General features: G+C 42.7%; 1 protein-coding gene and 1 long non-coding RNA gene across 2 annotated transcripts in view; both read right to left on the minus strand.

Moving 5' to 3' along the window:
* Positions 1 to 23,743, minus strand: part of LOC134533644 (dnaJ homolog subfamily C member 21) — a 398,541-nt gene that overhangs the window by 14,902 nt on the left and 359,896 nt on the right. Inside the window, exon 3 of the mRNA XM_063371171.1 lies at positions 23,090 to 23,177. Coding sequence (XP_063227241.1) covers positions 23,090 to 23,177 — 88 coding nt within the window. The remainder of the gene's footprint in view (positions 1 to 23,089; positions 23,178 to 23,743) is intronic.
* LOC134533639 (uncharacterized) lies at positions 8,029 to 12,204 on the minus strand. Its single transcript, XR_010075352.1, has 2 exons — positions 12,098 to 12,204; positions 8,029 to 10,273 (listed from the first exon to the last, which is right to left on the minus strand). It is a non-coding gene; the product is annotated as an uncharacterized LOC134533639 (long non-coding RNA).

Genomic DNA, 23,743 nt, shown 5'->3' on the forward strand with positions numbered 1-23,743 from the left:
GTATTAGCCCCAAAGAAAGACGGTTCGCTACGCTTCTGCGTCGATTTTCGGCCGCTAAACGCGATCACGATTAGCTCACCCCCACCTCAAATCAGCGTCGACGCCGCCGTAGCCGGACTCGGCCGCGCGAAAGTCTTCAGTACGCTCGACCTGAAGGCTGGGTACTGGCAAGTGCCCATACGGGCACGATACCAGACGGGTGGAAGTTTCAATTTCGCGCCATGCCTTTTGGGCTTAAGTGCGCACCGGCCACGTTCCAGGGAAAGATGACCCGAGTGTTGGAGGGGTACCTGGGCCGGTTTGCGATCGCGTACCTCGACGACGTGATCGTCTTCTCCGAGACGTGGGAGGACCACGCCAGACACCTGGCGCTGGTCCTAGAACGCTTGGCCACACACCATCTCACGGCCGCACACCACAAGTGTCATATCGGGACCCAGGAGGTCGAATTCCTGGGCCACCTAGTAAGCGCGGCTGGCAACCGACCCCAACCCGTTCACTTGCGCAAGATCGCTGAAGCGGCACCACCGCGGACGAGGAAGCAACTCCAACGGTTTATCGGCCTGGTGAACTGGCTCAGGGGGTACATCCCCGACTTCTCCCGTACCATCGCACCACTGACCGACCTCCTGTCACCACGGGCACGGTACCATTGGGGCGAACCCGCGCAACGCGCCTTCGAAGAAATAAAAGCCGCCTTCACTCGCTGTCACACCCTCACACGAGTAGACCCCGGACGCCGCCTCTACCTTCAGACCGACGCCAGCGCACTCGGTGTGGGCGCGGTGCTTTTTCACACGGACCCGAACGGGGTCCGCGAGGTCATCGACTACGCTAGCGCGAAGCTCGGACCGGCCGAACGCCGGTATCACAGCAACGAGCAAGAGTGCCTAGCCGTAGTCTGGGCCATGAAAAAGTACCGGCCCCACCTGGAGGGGAAGTGCTTCACACTGAGGACGGACAACAGCTGCCTCACCTGGCTGCGTACGATGCAGGGGCGGAAAGGCAAACTCATACGATGGGCGCTATTCCTCCAGTCGTTCGACTTCGACATCGAGCACGTTCCCGGCACGGAGAACCAGCTCCCCGACTTACTGTCGCGGGAACCCGACGACCGAACAGAGCTGACGGACGAGGACGACTGGGAGGAGATTCTACCCCCGGACACACCACACGGACACGCATCGCACGACTCGGCATGCGCGCGAAGAACGGCCGACGCGGACGGGGACGAAGACCCACCCAACACCGTGGCCGACGTCCAGGACCGGGTACGTCGAGCACAGGAAACGTCAATAGACGCGGCAAGACGCCGCCAGCAAGCGACCGCCGGACACGAGGCGTGGCGCGTGCAAGACGGCCTGATTCAGACTCACACACCCGGACACCAGGAAGACTGGAGGACCTACGTCCCGACGGAAGCCCGAGAAGCGGTCCTTCGGTTCTTCCACGACCACGACCTCGCTGGACACCCGGGGACCGATCAGACACGACGAGAAGTCACCCGGCACTACCACTGGCCCCGCGTCACGTACGACGTACGTACGTACGTGCGCGAATGCGAGGTCTGTCAGGCGAGGAAAGCGAGGCGGCGTGACGGTGAGGAGCAACAGCGACCCAGGGAACCCACCACCGCCTTCCAAACGATAGCCTTAGACGTAATGGGCCCCTACCCCCGCACGCCGCGCGGCAAACGCTTCCTCCTCGTCGTGACGGACCTCTTCACGCGGTGGACGGAGGCGTATCCATGCGGGAACGTGCGCACACCTACCATCATCAGCCTGCTGACCAGGGAATTCCTGTCCCGTTGGGGATACCCCCAGTCGGTGTTGACGGACAACGCCAGTCAGTTCCTGGGGCGACATTGGAAGGGCTGGTGCGACGAACACCAGATCGAGCACCACACGACGCCCGCCTACCACCCGAGAGCGAACCCGACAGAGCGCCGGAACCAGGAACTGAAGGCACAGCTCCGGATCCGGCTGGGGGCAGACCACACGCAGTGGGACCTGCACGTGGCTGACGCCCTCTTCTGTGTACGACGCCGCACCAACGCCGCAACCGGCCGCACACCGGCCGAAATGATACAGGGCCACAACCTGCCCTTACCGGGAGAATGGGCCACACACGGCACTCCACACCCCGACGAGACGACGGAGGAACGCGACCAACGACGGGTGACTCTGCACGACGAGGCAAGACGTAGGCAGGAGAGGTACGCCAACCGGATCACCCCAATCACAGATCATCCTCCACCCGCCGTGCAGGTCGGCGATCAGGTGTTCGCACGACTACACCCACTTTCAGCCGCACCCCGCAACTATTGCGCGGGCCTGGCCCCGCGCTGGGGCGGGCCATACACAGTACGACGACGACTAGGCAGGATGACGTACTTAGTCCGCACGGAGGGACGGCGCCTGAAAAAGGTGCACAGGGACGACATCCGGCTCACCGCCCTGCCTGCGGAGAGGAACCCAGACGGGGACGCAGGACCCCCCACTCCGGACGACAACGGACGCCGTACGCCGGAGAGCGACGCCGTCCAGGAAGAGGACAACTCGCCAGAAGCGACCCCCGCTAGGAGCCGACCCGAACCGCGCCCATACCGCACCCTAGTGTTCACGAACACCACGTCCAACAGGCCCCGCGACGAACTTGCATACACGCTGGGACATCACCCGCAGAGGCCGCGTCAGACGACGAGGCGAGGCCACGACCACGGCGGTGGCGGCGCCCGCCCACGTACCTCGACGATTATGCCCTTAGCATGGCCACGGGGGACACCGGGGGCGACCCCGCCCACGACGTGCCAGACGAACCAGAAGAGGTCTACGAGAACGCACCGGAGACGGCAGTGGTACCCTGGGAGGGAAGCGGGGTGTACGAGAGCCCCCCACCGCAATGCTACCCACGGGGCGATGAAGCAGAGGCCGTGGAGATCGCCGAGCTGTCGCACAGCATAGGTCAATCCGATGCGGGCAACGACGATGGGCCAACGCCGATCGTCACGCAACCCGGAGAGACCGACCCGGAGATCGCCGCCTCAGCATCAGCCGCCATACCCGAACGGGAACGGACTCCGTACCAGTCCACGAACTGTCAACCGCCGCCGAAGGAGGACCTCCGCGGACCGGGACATCGACTGGGGACAAGTGAACCCGCCAGCGAGCCCGCAGAACGACCCCGACGGGCCCACAGACCTCCAGTTCGCCTGGCCGACTTCGACCTGGGAACAGGGCGCAGGGCCTGTCAGCCACAAGGCTACCTCGACGAGTCAACCCCCGGATGTTCGGCGTGGGACGACCCGGGGCAGGTGCTCGGGCCCTACCAACTGCGGCCACCGCGAGCACCACCCGGGTGGAGCTGTTGCCGGAGCTAGGAGGCGCCACGACGCCGCCCCCGGCACGCCTGCCACGACGGCAACCGGGGCGGCGCGCACGCTGGCCCAGTCGGCCACGATCACCAGGTCCAGTGCGCTGGCCCTACCAGCCGCTGACCACACACCGGCACCACGACGCCGCCCCCGGCATGCCTGCCACGACGGCAACCGAGGCGGCGCGCACGCTGGCCCAGTCGGCCACGATCACCAGGTCCAGTGCGCTGACCCTATCAGCCGCTGACCCCACCCAGGCGCCACGACGCCGCCCCCGGCACGTCTGCCACGACGGCAACCGGGGCGGCGCGCACGTTGGCCCAGTCGGCCACGTACACCAGGTCCAGTGCGCTGACCCTATCAGCCGCTGACCCCACCCAGACGCCACGACGCCGCCCCCGGCACGCCTGCCACGACGGCAACCGGGGCGGCGCGCACGTTGGTCCAGTCGGCCTTGATCACCAGGTCCAGTGCGCTGACCCTATCAGCCGCTGACCCCGCCCAGGCACCACGACGCCGCCCCCGGCACGCCTGCCACGACGGCAACCGGGGCGGCGCGCACGTTGGCCCAGTCGGCCACGTTCACCAGGTCCAGTGCGCTGACCCTATCAGCCGCTGACCCCACCCAGACGCCACGAGGCCGCCCCCGGCACACCTGCCACGACGGCAACCGGGGCGGCGCGCATGCTGGCCCAGTCGGCCACAATCACCAGGTCCAGCGCGCTGACCCTATCAGCCGCTGACCCCACACCGGCGCCACGATGCCGCCCCCGGCACGCCTGCCACGACGGCAACCGGGGCGGCGCGCACGCTGGCCTAGTCGGCCACGATCACCAGGTCCAGTGCGCTGACCCTATCAGCCGCTGACCCCGCCCAGGCGCCACGACGCCGCCCCCGGCACGCCTGCCACGACGGCAACCGGGGCGGCGCGCACGTTGGCCCAGTCGGCCACGTTCACCAGGTCCAGTGCGCTGACCCTATCAGCCGCTGACCCCGCCCAGGCGCCACGACGCCGCCCCCGGCACGTCTGCCACGACGGCAACCGGGGCGGCGCGCACGTTGGCCCAGTCGGCCACGTTCACCAGGTCCAGTGCGCTGACCCTATCAGCCGCTGACCCCACCCAGACGCCACGACGCCGCCCCCGGCACACCTGCCACGACGGCAACCGGGGCGGCGCGCACGCTGGCCCAGTCGGCCACAATCACCAGGTCCAGTGCGCTGACCCTATCAGCCGCTGAACCCGCCCAGGCGCCACGACGCCGCCCCCGGCACGCCTGCCACGACGGCAACCGGGGCGGCGCGCACGTTGGCCCAGTCGGCCACGTTCACCAGGTCCAGTGCGCTGACCCTATCAGCCGCTGACCCCACCCAGACGCCACGACGCCGCCCCCGGCACGCCTGCCACGACGGCAACCGGGGCGGCGCGCACGTTGGCCCAGTCGGCCTTGATCACCAGGTCCAGTACGCGGAGCCAACCAGCTGCTGAGCCGCGAACCACGCCGGGATGGAGCGGCCGGAGCTAGGGGTGGCCCCATGTTAGCGGGACCATAAGCGGCGCAAGGTCGGGCTTCACAGGGGGGCGGGGGCGTTTGACGTCGTCTGGCCGACGACCACCCCAGAGCCCGACCTGCACCCGCCAGTATACGCTCCCGCTAACGGAACACACCCCTGGCCATGGCCCACCCGAGTCAGGCGACCCGAACAGCAATCAAAGACAAAGCCGCGGAAACCTGAGTAGACAAGAGAAGAACCGTACCCATTCCTCCTAAAACATTAAATTAGGATTTTAGCGACAATAAAATCTCTTCCAGACACACCCGTTTGGAGTCTAGCGTAATGAGGTCACGCCTGGCGCGAGAGAGGCCGAGCCTCCCTCAGACGCCATGCCAGTTCGGCAGTTCAGCGCAGCTCATGGACCGGGGCGGACCTACGTCCCACGGAGAGGCAACATCCTTTGTCTACATTGAAAGTAACGTCCGGTAACTATAGCCACTAATTAACCAAACCCCTTTTATTACTTAACCTCTCCGTGAGTACCCGGTCCCTTTTTTCGGTCCCGGACCTAATCCGGCCGCATCAACTTAAGGACACCCCGCACCACACTTGGTCAACGGGGCTGCTCTTCAGCATACGGCACGGGCCGTCTCCCGCAACGTACAGAACTTTGTTTAAGGTCACGCGCACGGCGCTGACCACAAACCCGCAAGGGAACTTGGACAAACTTAATTGCGGTGCGTGTTTCACCACAGTGGGCACAACACCCGCGCCGAGACATTTGCATACGGGATTGGCCGTCTCCAATCGCCCGCCCCTTAATTCAGTGTATTTTTGTATCCCGTATTTTGTACTGCTAACTTACGTTACCCGAGTAACGAGTGCCACGTAACTTGTGCGCGCCCCCTTAATCCAGTGTATTTTTGTATCCCGTGTTTTGTATTGCTAACGTACGTTACCCGAATAACGAGTGCCACGTAACTTGTGCGCACCACCTTAATTCAGTGTATTTTTGTATCCCGTATTTTGTATTGCTAACTTACGTTACCCGAGTAACGAGTGCCACGTAACCTGTACGCGCCCCCTTAATTCAGTGTATTTTGTGTCCCGCCTTTGTGTTACGAAATTACGTTACCTACGTACCCAGTGAGACGTCTGAGACATAACAGCATCCGAGGCCACGTAACGCGGAACACAAACAATAAGGCGCCACGGAATAACAAGTAAAAACCCCCTGGGGACCTCTGTAGAGTGTTGTATCGTGTACGACTCGCTCCTCTGAATAAAAGGTACGACACCACCACCTCAACTCCACGTCTCTTATTTAAAATCATCTCACGCAACACCGCCGCCGGCCCTAGTGGGCCACGCAGGGGCACATACATCCACGACCCCAAATTCACGACTAGAAACGAGCTAGTCTGGCGCCCACCCGGACAACACAGATCAAGAACCGCCTTTTCCCACTAGGAGCCACACCGGGACTCGAGCCCGAGACCCCGGACGACGGCAAGTTTTACTTATAGTTTAACACAAATGAGGGCTTATTATTGTGGATTGTGTTGAAAACGAGAAAATCCATTAAAAACCACTTAGCTCGAACAATAATGTGCTCAAATTCAAAGATGCACAGTTTTTAAAGAGCACAAAGTGTTACAGGACATGAAGTGGCATGTGGCATACATGTTGAACACAGCTGTTATTACAGCTGCAATGTCAAGTAATTAGCAACTATGTATACACATTTCAGGAACAAATGATATTAAGATATTATGTTCACGAAGTTAAAGGTGATACCATCAAGATACCAAGAGGTAAAATAACTTTAACATAATCTGCAGTGCCAACTATTTTTCCAAACTTGCCTCCATACTTGACACAGCGCAAGACATACAGAAGAAAACTAGAGATGAGTGCAAGTTCATTTTTGAATCAAACACAATACTTGCTGCAGTTATGACCATTTAAATTTAAAATTTCAAAGTAACCAAAATCTCATTTAAAACCATTTACAGTTGATGGCATTTTTATTTTTAATGAAATTTTTTTACCACACAGTACTCAGTGGTTTTCAAGATACCTAATTACTTGATTTTATGCTATAGCATAGCTGTGAATTTTGTGTGTGTGTGTGTTATGATAGTTTTATTGCATTAAGTCCTACAAAATATTTTTTTCTCTTCATGGCAGGGGAAATTAACTTACCTTTTTTTTTATTTCTCCACAATTTTTTGGCTCTTCAGGAACATTGGATCTGCTGTAAAACAATTATGGCAGCAAAGTGCTCTTTCATATCTTTTAAGTAAAACATAAAATTGAAAGAAATACATTTAAGTTTTATTATTAAAGGTATAGAATTGAGAATCGTAACATGAAATTCAGTTGTTCACTTAAAGACTTGACTATAATTGTCTGTTTAAAATTACCTTATTGCAGTATAATTTGCAATGTTTATTAAAACTTGGGCACCAGCACAATTCAGAAGGAAAAAAAAATGATGAAATTCTTTAAAGATTTTGAGTGCATTACAATAGGAATAATAATAATTTTCCAAGTATTTGCTTTTCTATAAAACAAAACCTATTTGAGTTAATTTAAACACTGTTAAGTAAAACTTTAAGGGAATTTTAATTTCAATCTGAAAAATTAATTTACACTGGGCTTAGAAAATCCTATTTTATCACACAATGGTTTACACATACATACACACATCTTTAAAGAATACGCAAATGTAAATGAAGTCAAAACAATCTTCATTGGAATCTGTAATAGATCCAGTAGTTCGTAAAAGAAGGGATCATCTTAAAAACTGTAGGTAAGTGTGATTAAAAAAAAATCATCTTGTGTTTTTATTAACTACTCAATTACCACCTCTGATTTGTTACTAATTGGAATACATTAGTTTTTGGCAATAATTTAAGTTATATCAGAAGCATAAAACAATGTATGAAACTAGGTAAACAGTGTACTATTATATTATTTTTTATTTATTTATTTGTATTCCATTGAGCCTTCTTTTTGGTAGAAACCATAAGGCTATGGAGCATGTCATTTACATATTTACAGTTATACATATACATACAGTTTTACATGTACACAGTTTTAAATACACATACATACTTAGTTTTACATACATATAACTTTGAAGTAAAACAAATAGTTATAAAAATTTTTCAGAATATTTATTGTTAGAAATATATAGCAAAATAATAATCATGTTTGAACATTCTTGTTTACAGAACATTGATAACAAAAATTCTGTCAATATTGCTCGCTTAGAGCCACAAAGTGCCAGCTCCCCAAGCACCACAAAAAACGAAAATGTGTGGCAGTGGCTAATATCAAGGTCTCTTGATAATGGTTGGGGCAGAAAAACAGAAAACGATGCTTCACTGACATATTTCTACTACCGAAAATCTGAGCAGAACAATGCAGATTTGTTAATTAAAGTTGTTTGGGAACGTGACAGTGCTCAGCCAAGTTTGTACATTTGCAATTGTAAAATAAATATGAGGAGGTTAAATTTTAACTATGTCCATACTACAGACAGCATTTTGTTACTTCTCAGAAAGTTGGAAATAATAGAGTTTTGCAAAGGGGTACATATCAAAGAAATAACCAGCATGAACTCACCTCAAGTGTCATTAAAAATATTAAGTAATGCAACAATATGCAATGGAATTTTGTTTAGTCCAAAATGTTGCTTTGTTTCAAATGAAGTTTTCCTACACTGCAAATGCTTCAAAACACGACTAATAAGTAAATCTAAAGTTCCACGAAGATGCTTTCTAACTAGAAATGTGAAGCGTTCGGTACTAAAAGAAAGATCTGCCATTACAATGATAAAACACTTACAAGGAAAAAACAAACAGCTTTCTACTACTGCTTTACAAGAGGCCATAAACAATTTGCCAGAAAAACAGCAAGAAGCTGTAAAACAGTGCTTTCATTCCTGTACGTTGCAGAAAAATTCTTTTAGTAATAAATGGATACTGGAATGTATTCTTAAGCGATGTAAGAGCCCTTCTTTGTACAAGCATATTCAAGAACAAAAAATTCTTTTTGTTCCCACAGTACGCACTATCAACACACACATCCGAGGTATAAAGGCAGAATGTGGCATTTCAGATTATATTCTGCAGTGCATTAAATGTAAACTGTAATCCTTGCTTATAAGAAAAGACACTATTGAACATCATGGTGTACTGCCGTTTGACGAAATAAGTTTAACACAACATTTGGATTTAAATTCAGTGTCTGGTACAATCACAGGGTTAGTGGATGTATGTTCTAATACAACAGACACACAGTTCTCTCAGTATGCTGACCATGGTTTGGTCCTATTCTTTCGGCCATTTATTTGTAACTGGGGCCAGGTTGTTGGTCTGTATCTCACCAAAAATGCAGCCCCTGGCAATGTCCTTACAAATTTGGTTCTGGATGCTATTGCGAAACTAGATGCAGCTGGTCTGTTTGTAGACTGCGTAGTGTGTGATGGAGCAACAACAAACCGTTCAATGTGGAAAAAGTTTGGTATTGGCATAAAATATGAGAAGAACGTTTGTAATTCAGTTACCCACCCATGTAGTGACACAGGCGACAGAAAGTTATATTTCATTTCTGATGGTCCACACTTGTATAAGAAACAGATGGCTTAAATCACGTGTATTTAAGGTTAGTTTTCAAATGTAAAAAAAAAATTGCTGACATTTCAATATGATTATTTGATTGTTAAAATCTGTTACGGAATTTGTTTCATTTAAGATCGGGATGGAAGCAGCATGCATGAACCACTTGGAACTTCTATTGAAGTATGACAGTAAAGCGGCAGGCCTAAGAATGGCCCCAAATTTAACATATAAACATGTGCAGCCAAAAAATTTCCAGAAAATGAGTGTTACTCTCATGAAGCAGGTAACTAAAAATTGCTGTACAAATTATGTAATTTCCATAATGCAGTTATTCATAATAAAATTTCCACACATCAAAATTTAAGCGATAATGGTACTTGTCATTGTTTTCTTTACCGACTAACTACCAGAGGCACTAATGAATTTATGAACACAATTTTCTTTTACTTCCAAGAGCATTTTTGGGAATGAAATGGGAAATATGGGCTCGGCCAATTTATTCACATCCTGTGCACACAACACATTAAAAATTATTTTGTAAATTAAATATATATACTTGTTTTATTAAATAAGTACACAAAAATAATTTTATAGACAGCTTCTATTCATAAACTGCACTTAACAAAAATAAAGATTTTCCTGTATTGAAACATTAAAAATACTTAATGATTCTTTATTTCTTATGTAGACACTTCTTGGTTTCTTGGAGTATATTGACACGTGGGAATTATCCACCAAATATCAGCCAGAATTGTTTCTTTCACCATCAACAGCCTGTGGAATAAGAGTAATGATAACATCAATCATTGAGTTGTCACATACACTTAATTCTATTGGCTTTCGTTACCTTCTCACATCAAAGGTCAACCAAAACATATTGGAGGTATGTATGATTTTAAAAAAAACATTCATTGCTGACTTTTTAAAGCAAATAATAGCTAATTAACTAATCCTTATGTGATGTCTATAGGAAAAGTTCAATATTGCAATTGGAATTTAATTTTTTTGCCTTATAAAATTTTCAATAACTATTTTTGAGACCCCAGAAAAAATGTTATGAAATGCAGGAAAGTAATCAGTGTTGAAAATGAAAAATAGGGACAAATTTATGGACATATCAATTGTGGCATACATATTATTTCACTGATTTTTCCAGCACAATTTGATATATTTAAAAACAATCAGCTAGTAATTTTAAAACGTGATAGTTACAATTGCTTATATTACTTCTCTAAAACATGTGTTTTGACTTCAGTGAAATTCCATTGAAACATAAAAAATACAGCTTTGGTACTTCATTATAAAAGTTCACAATTTTAAAGCATACTACATGGATATAGAATTATATGTTTCAATTAAGTGTGGTACTTTGCAATGAGATTTCAATTTAATAAACAAATAATTAAATTGAGGCCATCACTTACAGCATAATAAATAAGTAAATTAAATATAAAAAAATCCAACTTAAAACCTTTACACATATCTACATGGTGTATTCTCCACTCTTATGAAGGCAACCATGTGGTTGAAAATTTGAATTATTTTGTTTGTCCCGTTTCCATTTTAATAACTAATAGTTCTGCAACATACACATAAAACTAACCTAACCAATCATTCACTCCATTTCACAGTAATTTTAATGTAGCTAACCTAACGTTTCTACATGTTAAAACTACAATAACATAATTTTTAAAAAATATGTCAAGAATTTTGATACTGTGTAAATGGTTGGTTAGGTTTTTAGTAAGCTGCATTTAAAATACTTAAATAGTGGGTGTGGACAGTTGGTTAGGTTGGTTACATTACAACGATTGAGATATTAAAATAGTCAGTTGAGTTAGGCTAACTACAAAAAAAAAATAGTAAAATCGTTTAGTTAAGAACCGCCCCTTTAAACTACACATCCAATGGCATTGATCTAATTATTTAATTTTTTTAATTGAATATATTTTCCATCCTGCTTCACATAGTGCTTGAAGATTAAGCACAAAAGGAACAACCATTTACCTACCACATTTTATCCCTATTTCAAATTTCTAAACAAGCACAAATGCTGCAAGTAGATGGGTGCACCATACAAGCTCACTACACTCATAGTTTTGAAAACCAAATTTCACAGTGAAGCGATGAAAAGTTGAAAAAACAATTATTTTTCTCTTAAATATCTTAGTAAATCACCAACGTTTTGTGTCCGTAAATTTTAAATTCGGACTTGCTGTAACTGATAATGGAATATGGTATGTAAATTGTATTAGTGGCATGAATCAAAATTACGTTAAGCTTGGAAAGACTGTCGCATATCCCGAGAAATCAGTCGAATAATAACCAAGTGAAAGGTTGTTTATGTTATGCTTGCTATATTAACAAGTAAATCTGTAATTGAAGTACAAAGCTTACCTGCAGGTAAACTGAAGTAAGGTAAAGTGAGGTCATGACCTCAACTTCACTTTAGTTATTATTCGCCTAATTTCCATTAATCCGAGAATCAACAACGTTCACAAACTAAATAGTATAGATACTGTGATATCAAACCGATAAAAACACAAACAAGCACATCTTTTTTCATCCAGACATAACTTACCTCAAATATTTGCTTACCTTCATAATATGCAGATTGCTCGCGGCGAAACATAAACGCAGTATAGCTTTTATTTACGTACCCAAAAGGCACAAAGTTGTGAAATTTACACGTTCTTAACGGAAGACTTGTTTAATATAATTCTTGCAAACAAAAAGCACATAACTAAATACCATACCAACTATTTTATTTGACTTCAATGCGGTTTTCTCACGTTCACCCTCATGGCAGTGTGTAAAATGTTACCCTTTCGCTACGCCAGCGCACCTAGCGGCAGAATTTTTCTCTGTGCCAAACTCGCCCATAAGAAAACCCGTTTTCTTCCTAACCTGTAGTAGAATTAACCTTAACCAAATGGTGGAAAAATGAAATGGCGGAATCCAAGATGGCAGATACAAGATGGCCACCAGGGTTCAGGTTAAGTTCAAAGGTCAAGGTGTAGGTCATCCAAGATGGCAGCTTTGACATCACAATACAAGATGGCGGACTGGTACCAATCACCAAATCTAGAAGCCAGTCCCAGCTCCGGCTATTATATATTACTTTGTCATGTTGCAATCGGTTGTCTGTCTGTTAGCTTTCTGCATTACTGGCATTAATGCACATGTTTTATTCTGAAAGAAGACAGGAAAATAGCACCTTATTTTAAATTATATATAAGAGAAGTCTAATTCGTTTGTTCTTCATCAAACCTACTATACATAACGAGTTTTAATTAAAAATTTGCTAAGCAACAGTGACCACACGGTGAGAACTATATAGAAATTTTTTTCATTGCTTAAGCATTTAACAAGGAAATTTGTGTAAATATGTGTAAATTAAATGTGTAAATTTGTCGTAAACCTATAATGTATTTACATGCTTTATATTAGCTTCACCTGTATGTTTGTCTGTCCGTCTGTAACTCTGTCTATCAGTCTGTAACTCTTTCGACTAAGAGTGAGTGACTCATCACTGTAAAATGTCCCACCCATTTCATTACGTTCGTTAGCCGAGCGGTCTAAGGCGCGCGACTTCTGTGATGCAGCACGCATTGGCTCATGTCACCGACCAAATCACCCTCAACTTCACCCAAAGGAACCATGTTGGCATGGTGTTGCTAGACCTGAGTCGTGCATTCGACACTGTCCATCACCAGGCCCTTATCCTCAAGCTAGCATTCCTGGGAGTCAACCCTGCACTTCGCTCCATCCTTCATTCATTCCTAGAAGCCCGCACGTTCCGCGTGCGAGTGGAAAGGTCCACCTCATCCTCACGAGAGATCACTGCAGGAGTACCCCAGGGGTCTACGCTCTCACCTCTATTATTCTCCTTGTATACGCACAACATTCCTAAACCCCCCGAATGCACGATTGTCATGTACGCGGACGATACCGCGCTGATGGTCAACCATCATGACCCCCTGCTAATAAAAGCCAGGCTGACCTCGGCCATCCGCACTGTCACAACGTATTTTACTTCCTGGGGCATCCTTCCTAACCCCTCCAAAACTGAAGCAATCTTTTTCACCCGACGACGCCCCCGTCTGCCCCCAGCACTGTTCGTGGGAGGCGCAGTGATCAAGTGGAGCGACTCAGTGAAATACCTCGGTGTGACACTGGATCGCACACTGCGCCTCTCACCGCACTTCTCGTCTGCCACTGCCCGGGCCCACCGTGCATACAACTCTCTGTCCGTCATTCTCCGTCCCCACAGCCCCCTGCCAGATATGGACAGAGTGCACCTCTTCAAGGCGTACATAATCCCCATCTTGTTGTATGCCTCCGTAATATTTGCCCATGTACCCGACTTCCGCTTCCACCAGATAAATACATGTTTTAACAAACTCCTAAGACGTACACTCGGGAAATACAAACATGTCACCAACACACAGCTCCATGCTCTCGCAAACACTCCATCACCACGCGCCCTTGTAATACAATACGCAGACACTTTTTTCCACAAAGCAGCACAACACCCGTCACCTCTAATCAACAGCATCGGACAACACGACATCCAACACCCACACCCACACAAACTAATCACAGACTACCACCCTGGCAGACCACCCTGACTGGGTAACAATCAAGCAGGAAGACATTAAGGACACCAACCATAGTGAAAAAGTGTTATAGATATGGACGCCAACCATAGTGCCATAATTATGTATATTTTTATTGTGATTTTTATGTTGTAAATAGTGAAATATATATTCTGTGTAAATAAAAATAAGTGTCAATTTTGAATAATGTGTGCATCAAGATCAAGAGACCATAGAGCTATTTAGCTCCAACCGCCGGACTGAAGGGTTTTTTAAACTTTTCCCTTTAATGTTAAAATTTTCTGCTTTTGTAAATAAATCAAACAATTTAGTAAATAGTCATGTAAATAGCTGGTAAAAGAGCACTGAGTGCTGGGGTGCCAAAAAATGAATGTATAAGAAATGTAAAGTGCAAAAAATGTAAAATAAAAAGAATTTTTCAATCAATCAATCTGTGATGTCAGCTTTCGGATTCAAAGATCGTGGGTTCTACTCCCGGCCACGCCTAAAAAAAATGTTTTTTTTTCTTTTCTTTTTTTTTCGGTAAATTCTAAGATTATATCCATACATCTAACTGTAAATGATTCGGAGAGACTTTACCATTTCTTTGTGATGTTGCAACTCCAAATAGTTATCTCAGATGGTAATAGGTAGTGTCGGTAACTCATTTCCTTATGATAATTATACATACATATAGTTTAAAAAACTAAAAAAAACACGCTTTTAAAGAATATCAAACTAAAAAGTTAAAAATAAATATAGTTTAAAAAACTAAAGAAACATGCTTTTAAAGATTATCAAACTAAAAAGTAAAAAATAATTTTAAAATTTAATTTATGACAATAGTATATAAGCAATACTAGTATAAATGAGAAAAAAGCATGGGGCGCTTAATATACAAAAAATATGGCACAAAGCGCCTCAAGCTTTTTTCTCATTTATACTAGTATTGCTTATATACTATTGTCATAAATTAAATTTTAAAATTATTTTTTACTTTTTAGTTTGATAATCTTTAAAAGCATGTTTCTTTAGTTTTTTAAACTATATTTATTTAGTCTTATCACTTATATATATATATACAGTTTTATTAAATGTTTTAAATAATGTATAAACTATAATTACAATGCACGTCGAAACTATGGGTACACGTGCAAGACATGTTGAGTAGGCGTAAATGCATGAAATGTCAATAAATATTGAACCCACAATAATTTTGTTTATTTTAAAAGCTTTTATTTAACTTGCAATGTATGTATGTATGTTTGTTCGGGTGGAATCTTTGAACTCAATTTTGAAGTAGATATCTTCAACCGATTGAGCTGAAATTTTGTGTACACGTTTAGTTTGGATGACAATGCACGATATGGTGTGTGACATCATTCTAAATCCAATATGGCGGACCATACAAGATGGCGGAATAGTTATTTTTAATGCATTTCTACAATATGGGTATCAAATGGAATGGCTTGTTGAAAGTAACTCGAAAAATAATTTGGCGTCATTCTAAATCCAATATGGCGTACCTTCCAAGAAGGCAGAGTATTTTTTTTATGCACTTCTACAATATGGGTATCAAATGAAAGGGATGGTTGAGAGTAACTCGAAAAATAATTTGGAGTCATTCTAAATCCAATATGGCGGACCATCCAAGATGGCGGAGTAGTTATTTTTAATGCACTTCTACAATATGGGTATCAAATGAAAGGGCTCATTGAGAGTAAATTTAAAAGTGAGCTTCAAGCTGAAATAAGTTTGACTTGTGTAATTTGGCGAGATAGGCATCATCAGCATTGGTCTGCAACCTGTCTAGGAGAAGGACAACTCCAAAATCAAACTTGGAACTGTGTTTCGTCAGGCACAAGCACGGTCTAAGAAGGGGAGGTCTGGACACTTCCCAACCAGGCCAGCATGCAAAAGTGGCACACCTAATGTCTCCGTAGTTCCGCTCCGCTCCACCAGCTGACCTGTAGCGCTGCTTGTTCTGCGGTGGTATTTTAAGCTTTGTTGTTATGAACAACTCAACATAATAATCATTTAAATTTTCATTTAAATGTTAAAAATGCATTAATCTACAGATATCGATACAGTATTAAATTGGATGTGTTTTTGTTTTATAAGTTTAGGAATTATTTCATAAATGAGGTACTTAAATTAGGTTACGTAGTATGGTTTCCACATTAGCATTGGCGGGAAGACGGGAACTTATTGTAAGCAAGGAGCATTGATTGTTAGTAAAGAGAATAAGCGTGTATTATTGTAATTGTGAAAATGCGTAACCATTGTGTTGCACCTGGATGCAAAAAAAATTATCAAGCAAAGTCGGACGAGAAAGTTGCGATATTCCGAGTTCCCAATGATGATAATGTTAGGCAATTGTGGCAGAAAGCAATTCCACGAGACAAGTTTGTCCTTAAAAGATCCCATTATGTATGCGAAAAACATTTTGTGGAAGACGACATTCTCACAAAAAAGGATCACAAAGATCAGTTCGGAAACGTCATTGGAATAGTAAGTTAAATTTTATTATTTGTATGAATGTAGTCTAAAAATACCTACTTATTTTTGTATAGGCCAGACTTTTTTAAAAATGGAATGTATGATGAATTTTATTAATGACCAGCCAAACCCTGATAGGTAATACCTGTTTGTAAGTAGTTTGACAATACACAATTATTTATTAAAATACAAAATTTGCAAAACGAGTGCGGTCTCTTCCTTCAAAAAATAATAATAATAATCCCAAAATAATTTTATTCAGTGCTCTAAACTTTCCTTTGTTATTTAAAAATGCGGAGATACGAAATTCCAACTAGTTAAGGAGTAATCGCCGTTTGTAATTTACATTACAATACCTGACGATGGCACTTATTTGTGTAGTAAATAATGTATTGTAAATGCAGGTTTGGTATTGATATTCAAATACGTAAATCAGCCAAGTTATGTACTTTGATTCACTCTTTAAATTTAAATGTTAAAATATAGTGTAATTATTATTATTCGATGAATTTTAAAACGTACATACGTTACAAAGAACGATGTTTGTTTATTAAGTAAAGTATAATTTGGAAATTCGTCGTCCAAGTTTTTTACTGTTTATTAAAGGTATTGTGTGTGTAGACAAAGTTTCAGATTGGAACAGAAACAACGTAAGAAATAATTTTTTACAAATTAGAAATACGTATGTATGTTTTGTTTTTTATTATCGCGTATTTTCACGTTTTTTGTTCTTATCTTAAAAGAGATAATATAATAAAGCCGCTCTAATGAGATTTAATTGTTTCTTGGTTAACAAAAACTGTTAATTATCAAATATTGTTAACTGTTACAATTCGATTTATTATTATTTACGCGACGTCATACTGTACGCGTACGCAATACGACTCGATTCGTTGCTGTAACATAACATAGCATGTTATGCGGTATCAGAAGTAACGAGTACCGTAACGCTACGAAAATAACGAGTACTAATTTTTATAGTAATGAATACATACGGGTACGTTTTTTTCGTTACTTTTACACATTTAGATTTTAAACTATCGTTGTACAGTATATGTATTATTTACCTCTTGTTTGTTTTTCAAGAGAATTGACAAATTTATAATAACGTCTAGTGAATTATTTCCACCGCAAGACACCTAGCGCTAGAGTTGAATAGCGGACGTCGAACGAACTATGGAGACAGCAAGTGGTCACTTGTATCTGGCGAGTGTCCAGACCTCCCCTTCTTAGACCGTGGGCACAAATAAGCTCCAAGCTGAAATAAGTTTGACTTGTGTAATTTGGCGAGATGGGCGTCATCAGCATTGGTCTACAACCTGTCTAGGAAAAGGACAACTCCAAAATCAAACTCGGAACTGTGTTTCGTCAGGCACAAGTAAGCTCCAAGCTGAAATAAGTGGCGCATTCTCCCAAACACCCAAGTCAAGGCGAGGCCGTGTCGAGGACTGAGTGGCATCGGGGTGTAATATGATGTCATGAACGTACCACCTGAGGGCACCTGGGCGAACCCTGTTGTATATTAGCTCTTACCCTTCTAAACGGAGCTCTGGGAGGGTCGACGAATGATGCGTTGAATGAGATCAGACTGAGAAACCTAGCCAGCGATAACTAAAAAATAAAAAATAAATTAAAAGAAAAAAAAAACTATTTTAAAAAAAGCTTTTATTCAAACGCTCTAAAAAGAATAAAATAAAATTTTTCCTAAAAATTTTAACTATCAACTTATAACCTCATTATATACAATTTTTATGATCATAAAAGCTTGTCGCGAGGTTTAATTACCTATCAGTATTTAATTAAATTGAAATTGAAAATACAATAAACTTAGCGGATCAATTTACATAGTAAAGTGGTAGCCTACTAGTTAATTTACAAATCGCGCAACAAGCTTTTAAGATCATATAAATGGTACCTATATAATGAGGTTATAAGTTGATGGTTAAAATTTTTAAGGAAAAATTTATTTTCTTCTTTTTAGATTGTTTAAATAAAAGCTTATTTTAAAAAATTTTTTTGCTTTTAATTTATTTAAAGCCGTAAATACTTTTTATTTTTAAGTTACACTTTTTAAGGAGCTTTATGGAAAAATGAAGAGAGTAAATTTTTGTTATGCGCGCGCACCATGCAACGAACCTTTCACACGAAGATGGCAGACCCACGTGCTTGAACATAAACCCATACATAATCACTTTCGTAAAAATTAAGGGATATACCGAACTTATTGGTGTATCAAATGAAACTTTATGATAGTGAAACTACCCTTGAATATATTTGGTAAACTAAAAACATTGTAACAGTAAAGAGTAATTTAAAGTTTTAAAAAACATAACGATAATGGTATTGTAACAATAATTATAATACATTAACTGTTTGAAGGCTTCTTAAGGAAGTGGTTATAGTTCGCAGCTGTTAAAATAAAGTAATTTGGTTCAAAATTGAGGTGAGGAAAATGTTTTTACTTTTTTTTTAAAATTACAATAAATAAAAATTACTGGATTAGTATACAAATTGTGCTTTAAGCATATATATATAGATACACCTTATTTTTTATCGTATTGCTATAATATTATTAAATACATAGATTAGTCCAGTATAATGATTATTTCATAGGTAGACCTAAATCCTCTATTTTTACTAAAAATTATATAAATTAACAACGTTTGTTAGGAAATGGATTTCCATGAATTCACAAAAGTAATAAAAATAAAACTTTATAATAGTACATCTATCCTTTAATACTTCATAATTTATAATGATGTAAATAATATGGAAACCATACAGAGTTAACTTTTTAATGAATTTTAAAAAGTGGGCAGTCATTTAATAAAATTCTTTGTCAAAAATCAGGTTCACGTGGGATTGAGTATTTTTTTTTCAAGTCTTTTGGTTTTTATCAGATAAGTATCATTATATAGTTTAACCTTTCGCTATGCAAATCGAATGGTTCGATAGTTGGTGTAGCTGCTTCGGTAGCGAATTCTAGCGGCGGGTGGGGAATTACGTGTGAGCCGCGTTCAGAAATTTAGTGAGTGATAATTCTGAATATTAGTTATAAAAATTTATAAAAATTGTGTTTATAAACTTTGTAAGGGAATTTTCAAAAGTATGCATAATGGTAATGTTAAGTTCTCATCTGTATACTTTATTTACATTATAAAATATTACATTATTCAATAAAAAATTAAAATTAATAAATTAGAATGAATTCAGTTTAATTATTGATTTTCATTATTTTTTACAACACAGGCCAACAAGAAATAATTTTTTTTGTGCCTAGGATTTTGTAACTGATTTTAGCTACATTTGGGGTGCTGAATCAAACTATGACATTAGTTTTTTTTCTATCAGCTCTACTTTTTGAGATAAGTGTGAAAAAAGAAGTAAAACCGCCTGCTTGACTCAAGCCACTTCGTCACTGGGATACCCCAGGGTGGGAATCCCGTCTTCGTTTCAATGCTTCAACTAAATATGTCAGTTTGTGTGTTTTAGCCGTGCAGGATGGATCGAAGTTAGTTCCAGTAGAAGAAGTTGTGTTTTGCTACATATGCGGAGAATACACATTAAAAGATAGCAGAAAGATTGTCAGTGACCTTGTAAAGAGAGCTTATCATGGATACTTTGGTGTTAAGCTCGGTGATCAGGATAAATCCTGGGCACTGCATCAGGTTTGTAAAACTTGTACGGAACATTTACGTCAGTGGACTCACGGGAAAATAAAAAGTTTGAAATTCGGCTTACCTATGGTGCTGGGAGCACCCAAGAACCACATCGATGACTTATTTCTGTCTAGTAAATAATACTGGAATCAATCGAAACAACCGTAGCAAGTGGACTTATCCTGATTTATTCTCTGCAAGACGCCTGGTCCCTCACTCAGAGGAAGAACCGATCCCAGCATTTCACCTGCTTCCAGAGCTTTCTGAGGGCGAGTATTGTCCCTATAACCACCCTTCTGATACTAATGAAGGTGGCTGATTATGAGGGGATGTCAACAATTCCTCTATGTTTCAACGAGGATGAGTTTAATGAACTCAGAGATCTTAATCTGTCAATAGAAGCTTCTGAATTACTGGCTTCTAGGTCGAAGGAAAAAAATATACTGGAACAAAGAACAAAAATTAATTTTTACCTTACAAGAGAAAATTGTCTGCTACCATTCTTCTCCCAAGAAGAAAATCTTGTATTTTGTCAAGATATAAGAAAAAAAGTGAGTCTTCCTGAATATTTTCCAGATGATTGGCACTTATTTATTGATAGCTCAAAGCCAAGTTTGAAATGTGTTCTTCTACACAATAGGAACAAATTTGGTACAATACCAATTGCTCACTCAACGATAATGAAAGAAACATATTGCACCATAGCTTTGGTCTTGGAGAAGATAGGTATCGTGAACATCAATGGGTGATTTGTGTGTACTTAAAAATGGTAAACTTTCTCCTCGGACAGCAAAGTGGCCACACTAAATATCCTTGTTTCTTGTGCCTCTGGGATAGCAGAGACAAAACACACCACTGGGTTAGACAAGAGTGGCCTAAGAGAGAAGACATGGTCGTTGGAGAAAAAAAACATTACTAGCAAACCCTTAGTTGAACGAGAAAAAATCATCTTTCCTCCACTGCATATCAAGCTGGGCCTTATGAAGCAGTTTGTAAAGGCTCTTGATAAGGACAGATCATGCTTTGCATTTATAGGGGAAAATGCCTTACTTGAGTAAGGAAAAAAAAATTGAAACAGGAATATTTAAAGGCCCAGGAAAAAAATTCATTAAGGTCCAAGCCTTCGTAAATTCCTTGAATGAGGCTGAGCGAAAATCCTTGACTTCATTTGTTGCAATTTTCGTTACGGGTCGCCATCTTCATGCAGTGTGGATGGATTATCTGCACGTGCACTGAACGTAAATGTTTTTGAAGAAGAATTTCCAAATAACAACCAAGTTTGACGTCACTATAATTTTCGTTTTTGGCACAGTAAAACCGCTTTTTCTCCCATTCAATACTGTTGCTAAAGGACGAAAGTGAGCCGCAAAAAGACAGTATGTTATTTTAATGAAGACCCGGGTCATATGTAGGATATTTTCAATCGTAGTGAGATATGTTGTTGAAATGTTTTATTGTAGCTGTACATAAAACCGTCGTGTTAGATAATCAACGAGTCACTTCTCGTGTTTACAGGCTGAGTTTAGAGCCGACATTTAATATATTTATATGTAATTTATAAAATATGAATTCAAAAAAAAATTGTAAATATGTAAAAGGCCATCGTGTTGCATTATTAACGAATCACTTACCGACCTTATGTCTGGCTGAAGATGTGTGTACTATGTGTAACTAGCGCTCGTGGTAGCGAGTATAGAAAAATTAAAGATGGCGGTCCTGTCTCGAACAGGTGATGATATGATTCCTTTGAATTGAAAAAGCAATTACAAGTCCGAATATATGTATGATATTTTTCTAATAAACCTTATTTAATTCTCAGTCTTGCAACTGTCTCGATGGCCATACAGTTAAAGGTGTATGTTTTCGAACCCAGAGGTCAGAGCTGTGATGATTAGAATCACAGTGCTTCCAATGTATTTTGTATAAAAAAATTAAATTTAATATGTCGATAAAGACCGTAACAGCATTGGTAGATAATAGAACTTCGAACTTATGTGCATGAGACAGAGCGATGCTGACACTCTCTAGGAACAAACACCAGAAATAAAGATGGAGTAATCCCAGGTGGCGGCCTACAGCAGAACATAAATAACAAGATGGTGGAATCCAAGAAGATGGCCTCCAGCAGATGATGGCAAGATGGCGCACATTATGTCAGAATCGAAAAAATGACTATTATGTCAGATCCAATATGGCGAACATGACATCATAATTCAGAATGGCAGCTGCAACGACAATTGCAACTTTCTAGAATTCAAAATGGCGACCATAACGAAAATTGTAACGATGACATCATACACATACAAGATAGCATGCGTAATGAAAAGTGAACATTGGTGAATGAAGTGCTCCATTTCAAAATGGTGGAATCCAAGATGGTGGAAACAATATGGCGGGAAACAAAATGTTGGCTGGGGTCAAGTTCAATGTAAAGTTAAAGGTCAAGCTCAAATGTCAATTTCAAAAGTCGAGGTACAAGGTCATCTAAGAGGGCCACAATGATGTGACAATCCAAGATGGCAGACCACGGTGCCACCTTCACACCCGGACCCAGTAGCAGTATTGAATATTTTCTTCAGGGTAAAACTGGGTTTAAATTTATAATATTATTAGGCTTAAAGAACCACAAACATTGTAGGATGACAATATTTATCTAAGGAGTCTCGGTATATAGAGATATGTTGATCTGTTATTCATGAAAATGTCATCGGCCTGACCACCCCATAATTGTAGTTTAAATAAATATCGTGTGGTGAATCCGTAACTCTCAGTGAATGTGAGTTGTCTTGTGTTGCCAGGGTAGGGAAACTTGATGTATTGGAGTGACTGCTCACCCAAAATGCCTCTTCTTCTGCTGATGGTTTATCAACATCTTGGCCGTGTTGAAGGACTGGTCACACACGTTGCAGGTCAGCGCCTCGTCTGCAACAACCCCCTCGTCAATTCAGTCCCATAAACAGTTGAGGAGTAGGCACGCCTCTAGCTATTTGTTATTCTATGATTACACTGAAGTCCATTTTTCCTTTTTGACTTACGTTCTTGAACTTGTGTTTGCCTGTAATTCTGCTACAAAACGAATGTTTTACGCACTAGTCTACTTACAGTTTCTTATTGTACAGAGTTTAGTGGAAAAGTGTTTGTTTAATTATTCTGACGGTATGATCGGAGACGTACCATAAAATTCGGTGCAGCGTGATGTTTGAGCATGCCATAAAAGTAGACAGGTGTAGCAACTGTTATGAGGCTAAGACGTGTGGTCGGCGCGCAAGAAGACCCGAGGTGGCGACCACGGCGAAGTGACGAGGGGATAGGACCACGAGTGGGGTGGACCGCTCTGCGGTGCAGACTGCCCACGGCTGTGCACTGACGGGGACCAGGTCTGCTGGCCTCGAGTCTCGTGTGGGCCGCATTGCACACACACATTGCCACGCAACGAGAAAGTTATTTTAGTGCCTCTTTGATTTTGTATTCACTTCCAAATGTGTGCG

The sequence above is a fragment of the Bacillus rossius genome, chromosome 7, assembly GCF_032445375.1.
Source record: "Bacillus rossius redtenbacheri isolate Brsri chromosome 7, Brsri_v3, whole genome shotgun sequence".
In the NCBI taxonomy this organism is placed as follows: domain Eukaryota; kingdom Metazoa; phylum Arthropoda; class Insecta; order Phasmatodea; family Bacillidae; genus Bacillus; species Bacillus rossius.